The following is a 16,556-nucleotide window of genomic DNA, read 5'->3' as shown; positions in this document are numbered from 1 at the left end:
AGTGCTTCACTGCTTTCTCAACAAAGACGACACAAAAACAGAAAGAAGTCACACAAAAGTGTTATGCTGAAAAAAAAGTTGTAAACATTCATTCGAAAAAAGGGCTTGGAAAAAATGCAACAAGTTAACAGCCGAGACAAATTCAGTAAGTTCAAAACTTAAACTGCCCTGTTTTTCAAACTGCATTTTTTTGCCATGAGATTTTGAAACGTGTCCAAAACGTGTTTTGGACTCGTACAAGTACCTGGGAGTGCACATCGACGATAGACTGGAATGGTCTAAGAACACCGAGGCCATCTATAAGAAGGGACAGAGCCGACTCTACTTCTTGAGGAGGCTCAGGTCCTTCAATGTGTGTAGTAAGATGCTACACATGTTCTATCAGTCGGTGGTAGCGAGTGCCATTTTCTATGCAGTGGTGTGCTGGGGCTCTGGGATTAGAGCAGTAGATTCCAAAAGGCTGAACAAGCTCATCAGGAGAGCAAGCTCTGTCATTGGGTTTGACCTGGACTCATTGGAGGTAGTGGCTGAGAGGAGAATGATGTCCAAACTAGAGGCCATCATGGACAACTTCTCCCATCCCCTCTATGACAGGCTTGCAGGAATGAAGAGCACGTTCAGCAACAGACTGATTCATCCACGGTGCGACAGGGAGCGCTACAGGAGGTCATTCTTGCCGTCTGCCATAAGACTGTACAACGCATCCACCTTGCGTCTTGGCAGAGGCAACATCGACAGTGACCTGTTTCTGGACTAAACACATCTACACATCTACTGCTACATCTGTTCTCTTTCTTTTTCTCGTTTACAACCACTTTTTGTGCAATATATGCCAGGGACCTGTGCAATACATTTATATTTATATCTATAGCTACATCTATATTTATATTCATATGTGCGATACGATTTTCTGTGTACTGTTCTGTTCTAGTTTGTTCTTGTGTGTCCGGACTGTGAGTAACTCTTGTATTGTATTGTATGTATTGTACTATTATTATATAATTCGTAACACTGTGGCTGTGTTGTGTGTGTTAAGCTGCTGTTGCACTGCAATTTCCCTCACAGGATCAATAAAGTATCTATCTAAAGAAAGGGATTTTTTCACAACTGTGCCATATCCAGCGTCTCCTCAAGAAGTCTCCCTCGAAAGCGGAGGTCTTTGAGTTCTGCACAGCACATAATCCGTGCAAATGAAGTCCACTGGACCTCAAAGGATATTAATACACAATTAAAACCTGCGTCAATACCCAGTTTGTCCATTCTATGCATTGACAGTTGTTTTGTGAAGGAAGCTGCAATTAAATTTCAAAGAGGCAGAGTAAAAGTTATTTGTCCAGACCTGGGAACTCAGCTGAATCAGCAGTGGCTGTAAGGATGATGTCTCAGGCAGCCATCTGGCCTGACAAGCCTGAAGTATTTAAGACAGGAGAGGTTCTGAAACGTGCTCATAAAATTATGGGAATGAAGTCACACTGCCAGTCTTAACACTTAAAAGGAAATTTCAGCTTTATACCTCTAAAACAACGCGTTTTTTAAATGGTATATTTCTTTGCCATTTTCTCATATTTGCTTATTCTTGCACTGTTGCATGCTTCAGAGGTTTATTTGGCTAATTTTCTTAAATTAATATGTAACCAGATCAAGAAGGCTTGAGAAATTTGTTTAATGAGAGGAGGCCGTTTTGCCCACTTTGCTCATTTGTCTCTTAGTTGCGAACGGATCCGAGGTTCTGATCCAGATGTTTCCTGAAAGGCACGCATTGACAACAGCTTGCTCCAGACCCCCACAACCCTTTGCGTAAAGAACTGCCTCCAGTTCTCCTGTAGCCCGATCACAGGCAACCCCAACCCCCCAGAACAAACAGGGGACACCACGCTTCTCAGCCTTTCAGCTGGCTTTGCATGGGGGAGCTTTAATAAAGTTAATCGCTTTCAGCGACTCTTCAGCAAAGGCAGGAGTTTAGAAACCCCACCCTGCAGGGGTAACGGCGTGGAGAGGGAGCTGGGCTGTAGAGCTGCCCAGTCCAGGGCCGGGGGTGTAACTGGGAGAGCTGCTGGCTGGCTGCACACTGAGCTCTCTCACCGCCTCCTGCAAAAACAAAGCCACGCACTTTCATGGATGGGGAATCTGGAAATTGTGTTTTCGCTGTATTTTTGAAATGGGATCGCGTCCCCGCGGTTGACCCCTCCTGCTAAAACATTAAGCGCTCCCTTCTTGGCTCAGAGTGCACGGCGAGATTGCTTTGAACATAGAACACAAAACAACGCTCGAGGAGGGGGGGGGGGGGAATAAACTAGGTGCAAACTCATTTTTTCTCTCGGAAACGATAAGCCTCTTAAAATAAGCGTAATGATGGAAAGGCCCAAATAAGCAGCCCTGCCATATTAAAATGAGCAGCCTTGACAACAGGACGAAGAAGAAAGGAGCGACGTTCGTTCAGAGACACTGAATACTTACAGGAAAGAAATACCAATCTTCTCCTAAAGCCAACAAAGAGGCGGTGCTATTCGTTGCCCTAGAAAATCGAGGCCAGCTGACTCGCGGGAAGGAGATTCTAAATCTGCCCGGCCCACAGTGTGTCACCGTGAGGACGAACACACCAGCTCTGGGGAAGGCAGGCTTCTCCAGCCCGTCACTCAGCAGTACACAGCAGAACGCTAGATGCTGGGAGCACTGTAATCCAACCGACGGGTAAACGGCTTTTATGTTGTCTTAACTTGTGCACGCATTTCTGGGCAGGAACAGTTCCCAAAGTCCAAAAAGGGCAGGTGGCATCAGGGTTGTGGGGGGGCTGGGGAGTCCCACACAGCACGGAGACAAGCCGGCAGGTGATCCTTCACTGAACACGAGGACCTGAACACCCCAGTCCTGCGATACTGCCTATGAAGGGAGAGGCAGCGGCTTCATTAATCCTTCTGCCCTCCTAATGGCCAGGCGCAGGGCTGTGACAGACGGAGGTTAATTACTCTAATATTGCGCGAGTGCCTTCCCCGGCTCCGGCCAGGGTGCAGGCAGGCACGCGGGCTCTCGCAGGGGCGCCCATCACATCAATCACCAGCAGCCTCCCTCTCCCCTCACCGAGAGGGGGCTGCAGCCGAGATTAATTACTTTAATATCAGCATTAAAGCACCCCCTGTCTCTACCCTAACCCTAAAGGTTGCCTTCGCCCTCTGTGTCTGAGTCTGATCTCCGTAATGAAAGCTGCGCGCTGAAGGATAGCTTCTCCTCACCTTAAGGAAACGCACAAACACATACACACACACACACTCTGCGCCGAGACAGAACACGGCTCAGAGAAAGCGAGAGCTGCACTGAGCTTTGGTCAAACTGCAGAGGCACATGAGCAAGAATCACCACCAGCTTGGGGGAAGAGCAGTGTTTTGATGACCTTTCACCTGTACAAGAGCAGGCTCAGTCCCCCGTTCTTGAGCGGCAGAGCTGAGCGTGGACAGCACTGATCGCGCAGATGCTCAAACGCACTAGAAACGGGCGCCGTTAATTAATATACCTGCTGGTAAAATTAATGTATGAGTGGAGGAACTTATTAAGAAAAGAAAGAAATAAATACTCCTTAGGTCATTATCTTGCTCACGTTTACCTTTCTTTAAAGCAGCTAAAAAGAAAAACTCATTTAAAAATGTGACTGCATTAATCACTGCATTGCATCAAGTGCGGATAATCACCTGAATACTCTATTAAAATAAAACTGACAACCCAGGGGAAATTTTTTACCTTACTCTTTAATTGTTTTGAGGCTTTGATAGGCTTTTTAATCTAAGATTAATTTATGCAATTTTAAATAACTCTACTTATGATTAATAAGCTTGAAAATTAAAAGGAGTCTAAAGCAATTATAACAAGTGGCTGGTCATCACCTCATTAGGTGGCGTTGGCGGGATGCAGCTGTGGAATGCTGGGGAAGGAAGGCGGGAGGGGACAGAGCCCCAGAAATTGCAATGGAGAGAGAGGAGGCAAGAGAAAGGGTCAGTACAATAACTAGGGCTTTCCAGATTTGCATACTAATAATCTGATCCCGATGGAAGAGCTGGAACAGGCAGAGAGAGAGAGAGAGAGAGACAAGAAGCACTACAAGGGCTGAGCTACCCATCTCTCGATAGGGCCGGATTAAAAAAGAAAACACCGCCAGGAGATTAGACATCCCCACCCCACCATCCTTTGCACCCGTCTCCACACAGCTCCACTAAAGAGACACCCTGACAGGACGTTCAGCACACAGGAGAGGATCACAGCTCTGTCACTATGGAGAGGACCAGGTGCACAGCAGTTGACTCAAACACAGCCTGCCAGCAAAGAAAACAATTTTGATATCAGAGAACCTACAGGATGCAGATTACACGTGTATGTTCTCCTGAGCAGTTGTTCAACAACTATTAATAACAAAGAAAATACAGTCGCTCCCAGATCAATGGAACCCGTAAGAGCTGGAAGCTGTCATAGTAGGATTATTATAAATCTGGTCTAAGAAGTGCCTGTTGCCAGGACAGGCAACCTGGGCTTTGTATTCCACTCCACAAAAGCACTGGCCTCCTAGAAGGCAGTGGCTTGGCCTGGAAGAGTCGAGATTACTTGACCCAGGTAAGACCGACCGCCAGACAGCAGCAATCTCGGCGAACCCCAAAACCTCCACTTCACTGCGAAACCAGCTTCAGACATGCACACCTGCTGCAGCCCCAACACAGGGGTCCTGGTGTTCGCGCGGGGGTCGCGGCCGCAAGGCCCTGCGCACGACTGGCGGGATCTTGCCCAAGAGCAGGATTAGGATGCAGCCCGCAGAACGGGCTTCCAGCCAGCGAGAGCGCGCGGCGCTGCGGCTGCACAGCGTGCAAGTCTTGCGGACAAGCGGAGGTCCTGCGGCTGACACGTAATGAAAGCTCTCGCGCTGCTCTGGGGAAGCGCTGATGCACAGATGAGTCCACACAGCAGCTCGGAGGTTAGGAGTCAGGAGGGCGCAGGGGGACACAGAGAGAGAAACGGGCCCTCTCCCCCTCTGCAGGGATGGAGTGGGAGGTGTGCGTTATGAGGGGGGAGTCCACACAGACTGTATGAACTTCTCACCACCTCAGCCCTGGCAAGGGAGAACACAGCCTACTGGAAATCACACTTCATTGTGAAACTGTAAAAAAAAAAAAGAAAGAAAAACCCTGTCTCCTGCATGCACACAAAATCTAAATCCTTGTCAAGGCCAATTTTAAACACAGGGGCCTTTCATACACAATTAGGCGCTCCATATGAAAGCCTCGCCTGGAAAAAAAAAAAGGAACCAAACAAGGTCCAGATAATGCAGTAAACCCAGCCTACCCACTGTGACGCAGGAAACCGAAGGCAAAAAAAAAAAATCTGGCTACGAAATATTTAGCCTTGCAGCGTAAGGTCTTTAATGTGTAAACAAGACATCAGTCGATTCCTGCACGCCCCCTCAGATCAGCCGCTGAGAATGGGGCCAGGCAGCTGTTTCTGTGAAGTCCTGGCTTAATTGCAGTTGTTTACCACCCGCCCTCCCCGCGGTTTCCCAGGGGCCCCGATCTCCCCACCTACTGAAGCTAACGCTCCTCTCGTCAAACCCTCGACAGGTTCCAGGGGCCCTCGGAGTCCGCGCAGACGCACGGGCACGAGACGCAGCCCCTTTGTCACAGGAGCCGCCCCCCGTCTGCGGCCAGCTGGGCCCGGCCGTCACCGGGGAGAGACGCAACAAAGGTGCTAAAGGGCTGCGTGACAATGAGGGGGCTCCTCCGGGGAGCGGAGAGGCAGGCCGAGGAGCGGGGGGGGGGGCTCCAGCAGAGCCCCGCAGACCGGCGTCCAGCTGCCAATCACGGCACGGGCACAGGCGACGTGAGCCGTCCCACAATCAAGACGGACAATTCCCTTTGAGAATGGGTGAGCCTTTGAGCGAAAGGACGATTGTGTAGGCCAAGCAGAAACTTTCAGAGCCCCGGAGGTTCACTGGACCCATCAGACATCATCTCCCAGGTATCTGACACAGGAGACAAGCACCAGTAATTACACAATTAATATCATTCAACTATTTAATTTCACTCATCTGAAAAACTATGACTAATACGACATCCCGTTATGGCGATGTGTAAAAACTCATTACATAAAAATATTAAGAAATCTAAAAAAACACGCTGATGAAACCAAGTCAAACTTTGTGCTAAATTGCCAGCTTTTTTAAAAAGAAAGATTTTAATTGCCATAAAAAGGCAGATTAAGCACTACATGCAAATGAACTCGAAGGAGGTCTTCAATTTAGGGAAAGAAATGCTTAATGTTTGCCCCTCAAATAACCGTCTGAGTGGTAGAATGAGCAATCAGGAACCGGAGAGACAGATGTCCCCTCAGAGGGACTTAGAAAACTGATTGTCAATAGGTGGCCACTGCGAGAAAAAGAAAGAACAAGACGAATAAGGTTTCGCTGCTTTTCAACACACAGGAATGCAAAGCTCCTGTTACGATTTATATACCAAGCCACAGATTATAGAGGCCTTGTAAGATCACCTGGTGCTAGGAAGCACCACAAACCCCAGCACACACAAAAACCATGCGAACATCATCAGCAATTTCAGTTCCAAAGGCCTGGAAATCTGCGTTTTCTCTTGAAGGCTGAGAGGGCAGTAAGGAGAGCCTGGTTGTAAGATTTACACTCTTCAGGACAAGAGAAGGTCTCAGATTAGCTGACAAAAAGGAACCTCATAGGTCAAAGGTCACTGGCACTACCTACCAAGACTCATGGGTGCTCAGTTTCACTGCTGTTTAACTGGATAAAAGGGGGTGGGTGGTGCTATTTTTCCTCCGTGATTTACGGCTCACTCTAAAGTCCCTGTTATAGAGTGAAACAACTATTTAAAATAATCAATAACACTTAGGATACAACAAGATGCTGCCCCTGACAGAGGATCACCAGATAACAAACACCTCACTATTCCTTCTAGCTACTAAATCACAGGCGGACACTACCATCCAGTCCACACGTGAGCCCTGCTGTCTCTAATCCAACTCGAACACTAAACCTAAATTAACTCTAAACTTAATCTTAGCAGATGCCTCGATCCTGTATCAATCTCTGACCATAACTCCAACTCTAACCCTAGCGCGACCGAAATTCCTGGCTTCAACATTCATCTTAACACAGGGGATTCACTGGGAGATTCTGCCCTTACACCGTGCATCACAATGGGGACTGGGTGTGTTTGTGGGCATCTTTCTAGAGGCAGTTTCTTCTTCAGCCGTACACCACACCTTATGTGAAAAGGTGCTCCTTTAAAAACTGTTCCTCATTATTCACCTACTGCAGCTGATTCTCCTCCAGGTGAGTCAGATTCAATTAATGGATTTCTCTTATCCCAAACCCTAAGGTTTCCCTGGGACTTGTAGTTTCATGGCCTTCAAACTGGCTCTACACAGATCCATTTTTTTAACATTGTGCTGGGAATGTTCTATTACCCTGTTCCTCAGGATGATACAGTGGTTTTTTTAACAAATGTACTCATCACATTAAAACGGATTCTATTACAGAGCAAGAAAAAAGAAAAAAAAAGGAAAAGCTTCAACTGAGAATTAAAGCAATATTCCTTTAAATATTTCTAGCATCTCAACAGTTAGATCTTAATCTGGTCCTTGACAGGAGACTTTAATAATTATTCATCACCCTCTCAGCTCACTGGGATTATGTCACCTATATATACGTATACAGAGATAGAAAGATTAGGTAGAAACACCAAATGAACTTGACAGATAGGACAGATACCTCTATATACATACAGAACAGGCTTCACAAGGGTGCTAGCTCATGAAAATACTAATAGCAATAATAGTAATAATAATAACAATAATAATAATAATCATAAAGCCCAGTGTTGGGATGCCGAGAGCGACAGCATTATCATAAAGACGCAATTTGGTGCACTTGCTTGTTTTCCAGTCTCTTCCTGCCTCTGCCAGGGAACAAGCAGAACAGATAATAACTATTAGTAAATCACAGCGCTTTGCAGAATCCAGCTGTGCCTGCTACATTTCCATACAGATAGAATGGCTCTGCGCTTTTAATATGTATGCAGAGAGAGGGGCTGCGGCTGCACAGCGCAGAGGCAGGGAAGTGCAGCGAAGGAGCCTGCAGGAGATACTCGGGCTGGCTGCCCCCCCCCCCCCCCAGCCTCGCCCCCCTCCTCCCTCATTTTCCTCTGCCACCCTCCCTGACCTCGCCCACTCCGGCTGCAGATGTCCCTCTCACGCACCCTGAACCCCGAAACCCAGGGAGGTGCCCTCCGCAACCCGAGAAGGCGCCTCCTGTGCCACGTGACGCATTTCCCATGAGCCTGCCCCCCACCGAGTGTGTGCTCATGAGCGAGTGGCAGACATCCGGGCGGCGCTTGGCGCCACCCAAAGCATTCTCAGGACCAGCCCGAAGCAGGTATTGTCCTGCAAAGCAGATGATGTCTTTAAAAAAAAAGTCAGGTGACAGACAAGCTGGTTTCCTCATACCTGTGGCGCTTCCAGGTAAACGAAACCTCAATGACAGATGACTTTGGCAGGACAGCTCTTTCTGAGCGGCAGAAAGAACAGAACAGAATGGGCAGCTGTCCATCCCCACAGAAGGCAGTGGGTGGCAGACAAGACTGAGCTGACAGCGGAAGATTTAAGACTCTTGCATTGGATCGTGGTCTGATCCACTGTGACTTTCACAAGCTGGGGGTTCCTGAGCGTGCTGCACTCATTACACCTCATTACTGAAGCGATCGCACGAGCTGGCTTTAAAGTCTGTTCCAGACTGACTCCACAGACGACAACAAAGCAAGAAATACCCAGCACTGCAATGGTTTACACAGAAAAATCCTGCAAGCTCAAAAGCCCCGCTACTGTACTTATTCCTTAGGCCTGCTGTAAGTGCTTTGTCTCCGGCACCATCAGCCCAGTTCTTAATTGCGGTTTGCCCTTAATTTATTGATGGCTTTTAGAGCTTGATCACAGGATGATGCCAGAGAGCAGAACACCGGGAGGAGCACAGAATAATTATTATTTACTAATTCCACTGGATGCCTGTGTTATTCCTAACAGCTTGTTCGTTGTCAAATCAACAAACTGCACTAAATAAATGACCTGTTGGGAATTGTTCTTTCTCCTCCTTGCTGCTTGACTAGAAACTGTCATTACTGGGGAAAGCTTCCTCGTGGCCAGGATCTTACAGAGAGCAGCTCATACAGAGGGAGACTGTCTGCATCAGGATATGCAAACCAGCCAGGCTTCTGTAAGTGAAGTGGTTCTTTGCTGAACAGGTGTATGTGTTGTTTTCTGCCTGTGCTTTATAAAATGTATTTGCCACCCTGTGTTCTCCTGCAGTGCACTTATGACCTGGGTTATTAATGTAATGCAGAATAAAATAAGGACTGGGTGGCTATGATTATCACTCTCTTAAAGTCTGATGTTGATATATGCTGAGATATTAACCATTTATCCACACAAGTTAAAGTGAAGAGATTTTGTGTAAATCAGTTAATGGGACATGGAAAGAGAGATTTAGGTAGAGGGACAAATTCTGAAACAGGACGCAGGTAAGGTATAGAGACTCAAAGGGACAAAGGCAGAGTAATTTAGGTAGACAGAGAGACACAAGTACAAGCCTTATGTAAGGGACTGTACGTTTTTTCTGGCAGAAAGAGGGACATGGGTAGATTAATTTAGGTTCATTTAAACAGAAGGACACAGGTACATTCAGGCAGAGGGAGGAAGACAGGTGCATACATTATTCTGTGCTCCTCAGATTCAGGCAGACAGAGAGAGACAGACACACACAGGTAGGTTCAGGTAGACAGAGAGAGACAGACACACACAGGTAGGTTCAGGCAGACAGGGAGAGACAGACACACACAGGTAGGTTCAGGCAGACAGAGAGAGACAGACACACACAGGTAGGTTCAGGCAGACAGAGAGAGACAGACAGACACAGGTAGATTCAGGCAGACAGAGAGAGACAGACTCACACAGGTAGGTTCAGGTAGACAGACTCACACAGGTAGGTTCAGGGAGACAGAGAGAGACAGACTCACACAGGTAGACATAGGGAGACAGACTCACACAGGTAGACAGAGAGAGACAGACTCACACAGGTAGGTTCAGGTAGACAGAGAGAGACAGACACACACAGATAGGTTCAGGTAGACAGAGAGAGACAGACTCACACAGGTAGACAGAGGGAGACAGACACAAACACACACAGGCAGACAGAAGGAGACAGGCACACACAGGCAGACAGAGGGAGAGAGGTGCACACAGGTAGATTTAGGAAGACAGAGGGAGACATGGAGGAACCTCTTGCTCACCATGAGGTCCTCTGGAGCTGGTCTCTCTTTGGGAAGCTTTCTCATGCTGTGAATGCAAACAGAGAGAGACACACTTCACTTCAGCACCAGGTTCTGGACAGCTCCCACACTCTAGGGATTCCACGTGTCATAGCTAGCACAGCGACTTCTGATTTCCTGAAATTACTAGATCAAGATGGTCATGTGCTAAATCAGAACTAACGCCCACTTCCCCACATTTAAAAGTAAAACCTACAAAGGCTGCCCTCCGTACTCAGTACCCGTGACATCTGAGTGTGCCCCTCCAAGGACAGACAGAACGCCACTCTGAACATCAGTCGCCACATCTCGGACTACACCTCACTTCTTTCAAGGATCAAAGGATCACTTCTTTCAATCTCCTAATGCTACAAAGTCAGAAATATTTATCTAGAGTGTCAATAGGGATTGCTAAATTAGCTACACAGAAGAGTTTTGTAACTTTAAAACATCATATAATGTTATTTTATCATTACAGGAGTACACTTCACTCGCAGGTCATTTTTTAAAATAAATACAGCTCTCTAGTTCTTCATGGAGTCAGATGATTTCTGAGCCCTATCATTTTATTACAACTTCACAAAGTATTATACTTATTGATCTTCCCTTCAAAGCTGAATAATTATTAAAAACGCTTAAGGAACTCTGGCTACTGCTGTTAAGCACCGGAGCCCCTATTTATCATTCCGACCTAGATAAAGGATATCTGGGATTAAGTAGAAAAAAAGTTTGGAAAACTGGTTTGCAGTTTGATGAATTATGTATGTTGAGATAGTCTAATAATAACAGGAGAGGTGGCTCTAGCGAGTGAGCCCTCTCCTGTTGGTGCAGCAGGGAGCCCTAGCAGTTTGTTTGTCTGTGGAGTGTGACCTGTTTGTGTAAATAAGGCATCTGAAATATAAACACCAGCTTCCTGTGCTGTCTTCTCCACATCTGGCTGGTCCCTGGGCCCCAGCGGCCACTGAGAGGGAGGTCGGAGCAGAATTAATGGAATGTGCTGCTGACACATAAGGCAGTGAGGCAGTGCAAGAGTGTGTGACGGAATGGCCATGTGAGCATGATGCACTGACTGTGCCAGTGTGATGCAGTGGCTGTGCCAGCGTGCCAGTGTGATGCAGTGGTTGTGCCAGTGTGATGCAGTGGCTGTCAGCGTGTCAGTGTGATGCAGTGGCTGTGTCAGCGTGCCAGTGTGATGCAGTGGTTGTGCCAGTGTGATGCAGTGGCTGTCAGCGTGTCAGTGTGATGCAGTGGCTGTCAGCGTGTCAGTGTGATGCAGTGGTTGTGCCAGTGTGATGCAGTGGCTGTGCCAGTGTGATGCAGTGGCTGTCAGCGTGCCAGTGTGATGCAGTGGTTGTGCCAGTGTGATGCAGTGGCTGTGCCAGTGTGATGCAGTGGCTGTCAGCGTGTCAGTGTGATGCAGTGGCTGTGTCAGCGTGCCAGTGTGATGCAGTGGCTGTGCCAGTGTGATGCAGTGGCTGTGTCAGCGTGCCAGTGTGATGCAGTGGTTGTGCCAGTGTGATGCAGTGGCTGTGTCAGTGTGTGAGTGTGATGGAAATGCAGTGGCTCTGTCAGTGTGCGAATGTGATGCAGATACAGTGGCTCTGTCAGTGTGTGTGGGTCAGTGAGTACATCAGTCTATGTGTGAGACTGTGCAAGTGGGTGAGAGTGGGTGTCTCAGTGTTTCTGTTTCACACTGGGCATGTCACGAGTGTGTGCATGAGTGAAAATGCAGGAGGCAGACAGTGTGTGTGCGCAGAAGAAACTCACCACTGTGTGATGAAGTGAACAAACACCTCGCTGAACTCTCCCACTGGAAGCACTGGGGGATCCTGGGGATTCAAAAGAACAGATTTTACAGAATAAAACTGAGTCCTAGCTAGAGAACAATCATTAAAATGGGATTTTTTGAGAGCAAGTCACATATCGTTATTTACATTCTTATTAAAACACACAAACGGTGAGTTCTTAAATTCTTGGCACCATTAATTAAGATGAACAAAAAGTCATGTAAAATAAACAGCACAGTTAAGCAGCTATGTTTTATGCTCCCCAGAATGGGAAAACTACAGGCTTTTATTTTAATACAATTATTTCCAAATATTCCAGTTCCTTGATGTCCTTAGTTCTATGCTTATGGACTGTCCTCTTCAATTCACACAAGAGATTTTCAAACAGGTTTAAGTCCTGAGACTGAGACGGCCATCGCAAAATGTTGATTTTGTTTTCTTTGGTGCTTTTGAGGTGTGTTTAGAGTCATTGTCATGCTGGAAGGTACACCTGTGACCAAGTTGTAGTTTTCTGGAAGAATTAACCAGGTTTTTAGCCAGAATATCCTGATACTAAGAAGAGATCATGATGCCACTGATCTTATCAAGGAGAGGCGGTGTGGTGGCTCTGTGGCTAAGGATTTGTGGCTGGAAGGTTGCTGGTTCGTATCCCACGGCCGGCAGAGGAATCCTACTCCATTGGGCCCCTGAGCAAGGCCATTAACCCCAACTGTCAGGGGCCCTGTATAAATGGCTGACCCTGCGGTCTGACCCCAAGCTTCTCTCCCTGCCTGTGTGTCTCATGGAGAGCAAGTTGGGGTGTGCGAAAAGACAAATTCCTAATGCAAGAAGTTGTATATGGCCAATAAAGTGATCTTATCTCTTATCCCTAAACAAGGGCCCCATGGCCAGCGGCAGAAAACCAGCTCCACAACATCTTCAATCCACTGCCACATTTCATGGTGGGTATGAAGTTCTTTTCTTTGTACGCATCTCTCTGACCCCAAACATACTGATTGTGTGAGTTCGGTTTTGGTCTCATCCAAATGTAGCACCCGGTTCCAATCAAAGTCCCAGTTGTGTCTGGCAAACTCCAGCCTTTCAGTTTGTTTCTTGTTGTCAGTGAGGGCTTTCTTCACACAACCCTTCCTGTTGCCTGCAGGCATGGATGAACCTTCTAATTGTTGGTTAGGAGACTTGATGACCTCAAGATCCAAGCAGACACTGCAGTTCTCCAAACCTTGGATTGTTGAGGGAGGCTAAAAACACCTTCCTCACTGTGCATAGGGACAAGATGTACTTGCACCCTTTTCCTGGTAGGTTAACCACTGGTTTTGAACTTCCTGATTATTGCCCAAGTAGTGCTAAGTGCTGTATTTAACCTTCTATGGACTTTTGTGGATCCATTACCTGATTTGTGAAGATCAACAATCACTTGTCTCTTTTGAGTTATTAGTTCTTTGCCTTCCCATGGTGATGAATGACAAAAGGTTTTCCTATGTGTGTGATGTCTTCGTTTATACTCCTCTGAAACAGTCCCAAAAAATGTACCTTTGGACTGAGTTGTATTTAAATAAACAGATTTTGTTTAATTTTCTTTAAAAATGTAGAGATACAATAATTTTGACACGTTTTCAGCATAAAAACAATAATGTTCATTTAAAACGTTCATTTTAAAATAATTGTATTAGAATATAGTTTCCACTTTTTTTTGGTGGGGGGGCATAAAATATAGCTCATTATCCGTGTTGTTTATTTTATAAGGTTTTTTTTGTTCAGCAAGGGTGCCAATAATTCTTGAGCACACTGTACAATAGATGTGTTTGTAAGGATAAATAGAGAGCGCAGGCACAGACAGTGAAATTGACCACATCTGCAGAAAATTAGATTATAAATCCACATAAGCAATAATGAACATTGATATCCATAAAACATATCCTACATTCCCTGGTACAGCAGTAAAAAGTTGTGGTAATATTTAATATTACAAGGAACCTGCAAGCCATTTAGGAGTGAAATCCTAGCAGTTAAAACATGATGGATAACCTGTGTATAAATCCTAGACAAGTACTTATTTCCTGGTTTTGATAATAAAATTAAGCGTGCTCTTTTGCGCATGTGAAAGTACAAACAAACTGCCTGAACTCTGAGTTTATCTCTCATAAAGTCTGTTGAAAAGCTTGAGAATGGAACATATTAACAGCTCTTTGGACACGGACCAAGCAGCCCTTTCAGAGGAACAGAAGACAAAAACTTTCCCTTTTTCACAAGTACTGAGACTTGTGACTGAAGTTCCAGGATCAAACAGAGAGATTAGAGATGGGAGTGAGAATTGAGGCCAGAGGAGGAGTTTTGTTATCCAGAGAAAAAGAGTGGGGAGGGAGAGAGAGCCGCTGGACTGTGAACAAGGACACTGACGGACAGTGAGGACGGGAGGAAAATCAACCAGCACCCTTTCCTGTTCAGCACCCTCAGCTCCTGACAACGCGCGTAGCTTAGGAGTTCCAAACAACATTTCAAACATTTCATAAATTAAATGCATTAATAAAGTACTAACAGTGTCCAAACTGTGGTAATAGACAACTGACATACAATAGAGACTGGCTGTTAGTCACAAAGCCCTAGTTCACGTCACAGCCTGAACTATAAAACCTAACACCGACCCATAAGGTTATTTGCAAAAAGTAGCTTGTTCCATCTTTAAGACTTCAGAAGTGCATTTTTAAGACAGCGACGAAGCTTGAGACTTTACAATTGAACCGTAAACAACAGTGTGGTGTATGTAAGGTCTCTGCAATGAGACCGATTGAGAAGGTCAAAGCAAAAAATCTTCACAGTTTAAGGCACTATCATAAAAACGGCGAAGGAAAATTCTGCTGGCTGTTCCGCAGTTGGTCGAGAGAACAAGCAGACTGATGTAATCTTTTTAACACTGTCCACAATTTCTCATGGATCCCAGACGTCTGCCTGCCTTTACCGCTGGATGAAGAGCGACAGGGGTCTACCATACGAAACCACTGTGGTGATGATGCGTGTGCAGAGGAGGCCGCTGACAGAGACTCTGGTGCTTGGTCTTGAGAGGTCCCCCACCCCACCAACCCCGAACTTCCAGGGGTGACGCTCTTCCCCACAGCCCGAACGACAGGGCACGGAGCAATCCTCCCTCCGCAGAGCTCAGGGCTCCTGCATCACCAATACCCGAGGGGCCCAGCGATCGATGACTCCCAGTGCTTGAACAGTCGGCCGACGCTCAGCCTTGTCACATATTCAGATCCTGCGAGCCATGTCGTGTTCAACATCTGTGGATGAACGCCTCCGAGAAAACTCCTCCACACCAGGAGGAATAACTGTTTTCCGAATGAGTAGCAAATTAATCGACTAAGAACACTCCCCAGCTCGGCTCTGTCTATAAACCGCCTCATTGTGAAACACAATAGGAACCTCGGAGAAGTGTTGCCTGGATTTCATCTTCCTCCTTTCTTTCATTCTTCCTTTCTGGTTGGAGTGAATGATCCTGAAATGCATGACAGAATAAGGAGAATAGCCTTTCAAGAGCCAATTTGGGGGTGTATGGGGGGGCGCGGGGGGACATGATGTTCTAACAGGGATGATCTTGGCTGTGTCACATTCTGATTTTTTTTTTAAATCAGAAAAGGGGGGTTTTCTTCTCTTTTTAGGAGGCTGAAAAGACTCAAACTCCGAGAAATAATGGCATGCAATGCAATCTAATGAAATTAAAATGTACAGTGCTTTAACAGTCATCTCATTAAATTTACAACAAACGCAGCCCAGGAGCTGTTGAGAAACAGGCATCAGCAGTGAGAGAGCAAACAGCTCAATCCTCAATCCATTCTCATTTGCTATTAAAAATACCTTTCGGCAGCTTTTTCCTCTCCCTGACATTCTGCTCAAAGTACCTTGCAAAGTATGATACATGCACCTATTTAAATTAACAAAGGAATGACTTATTTTAATCTCACTGTGCTTTGGAGTGCTTCGGTCGCTTGGATGAGCAATATATCATTACATACAACCCCTCCAGTGCTGCAGGCTACAAACTCAGTGTGCGCTGCTTTTAGAGAGAGCCAAACAATTTCCTCAGCACACAACTGTGTCGGATACATGCATGTATTCATTATGGCAGGGGGGCGGGGGCGGGGGGGTGGGGGTGGCGTTGGGGAACGGTGGTGGTGGTGGTGGTGGTGGGGGGGGGGGTTCAGCTTTGATGTAGCAGAAAAAAGGGGAAAGATGATAAAAGCACCTCAGCAAATATGCAGAGGCCGTCATTACCAAACGAGTACAGATACAAATCAGAGCCTTCCCCCCAATGTGATTAGTAAATATACATGTAATTGTCGGGGCCAATTATCAGAAAAATGAGATCAGTAATTACACCGGGAGAAAATTAAGTAGAACTCTTATTAGTGCATTGTTTCCT

At 46.4% G+C, this 16,556-nt stretch overlaps 1 protein-coding gene across 2 annotated transcripts in view; it reads right to left on the bottom strand.

The window, feature by feature from the left end:
• map2k5 (mitogen-activated protein kinase kinase 5) overlaps nt 1-16,556 on the bottom strand; it is an 82,238-nt gene that overhangs the window by 6,492 nt on the left and 59,190 nt on the right. For both annotated transcript variants that reach the window (XM_088922515.1, XM_088922516.1), the window contains exons 20-21: nt 12,120-12,181; nt 10,335-10,380 (exon numbers count right to left, since the gene is read on the bottom strand). In XM_088922515.1, coding sequence (XP_088778641.1) covers nt 10,335-10,380; nt 12,120-12,181 — 108 coding nt within the window. The remainder of the gene's footprint in view (nt 1-10,334; nt 10,381-12,119; nt 12,182-16,556) is intronic.

This window comes from Atractosteus spatula, chromosome 7 (genome assembly GCF_055471065.1).
Source record: "Atractosteus spatula isolate fAtrSpa1 chromosome 7, fAtrSpa1.hap1, whole genome shotgun sequence".
NCBI classification, from domain to species: domain Eukaryota; kingdom Metazoa; phylum Chordata; class Actinopteri; order Semionotiformes; family Lepisosteidae; genus Atractosteus; species Atractosteus spatula.
Note: the sequence above shows the minus strand (reverse complement) of the source record. Positions and strands in the feature narration are given on the sequence as shown.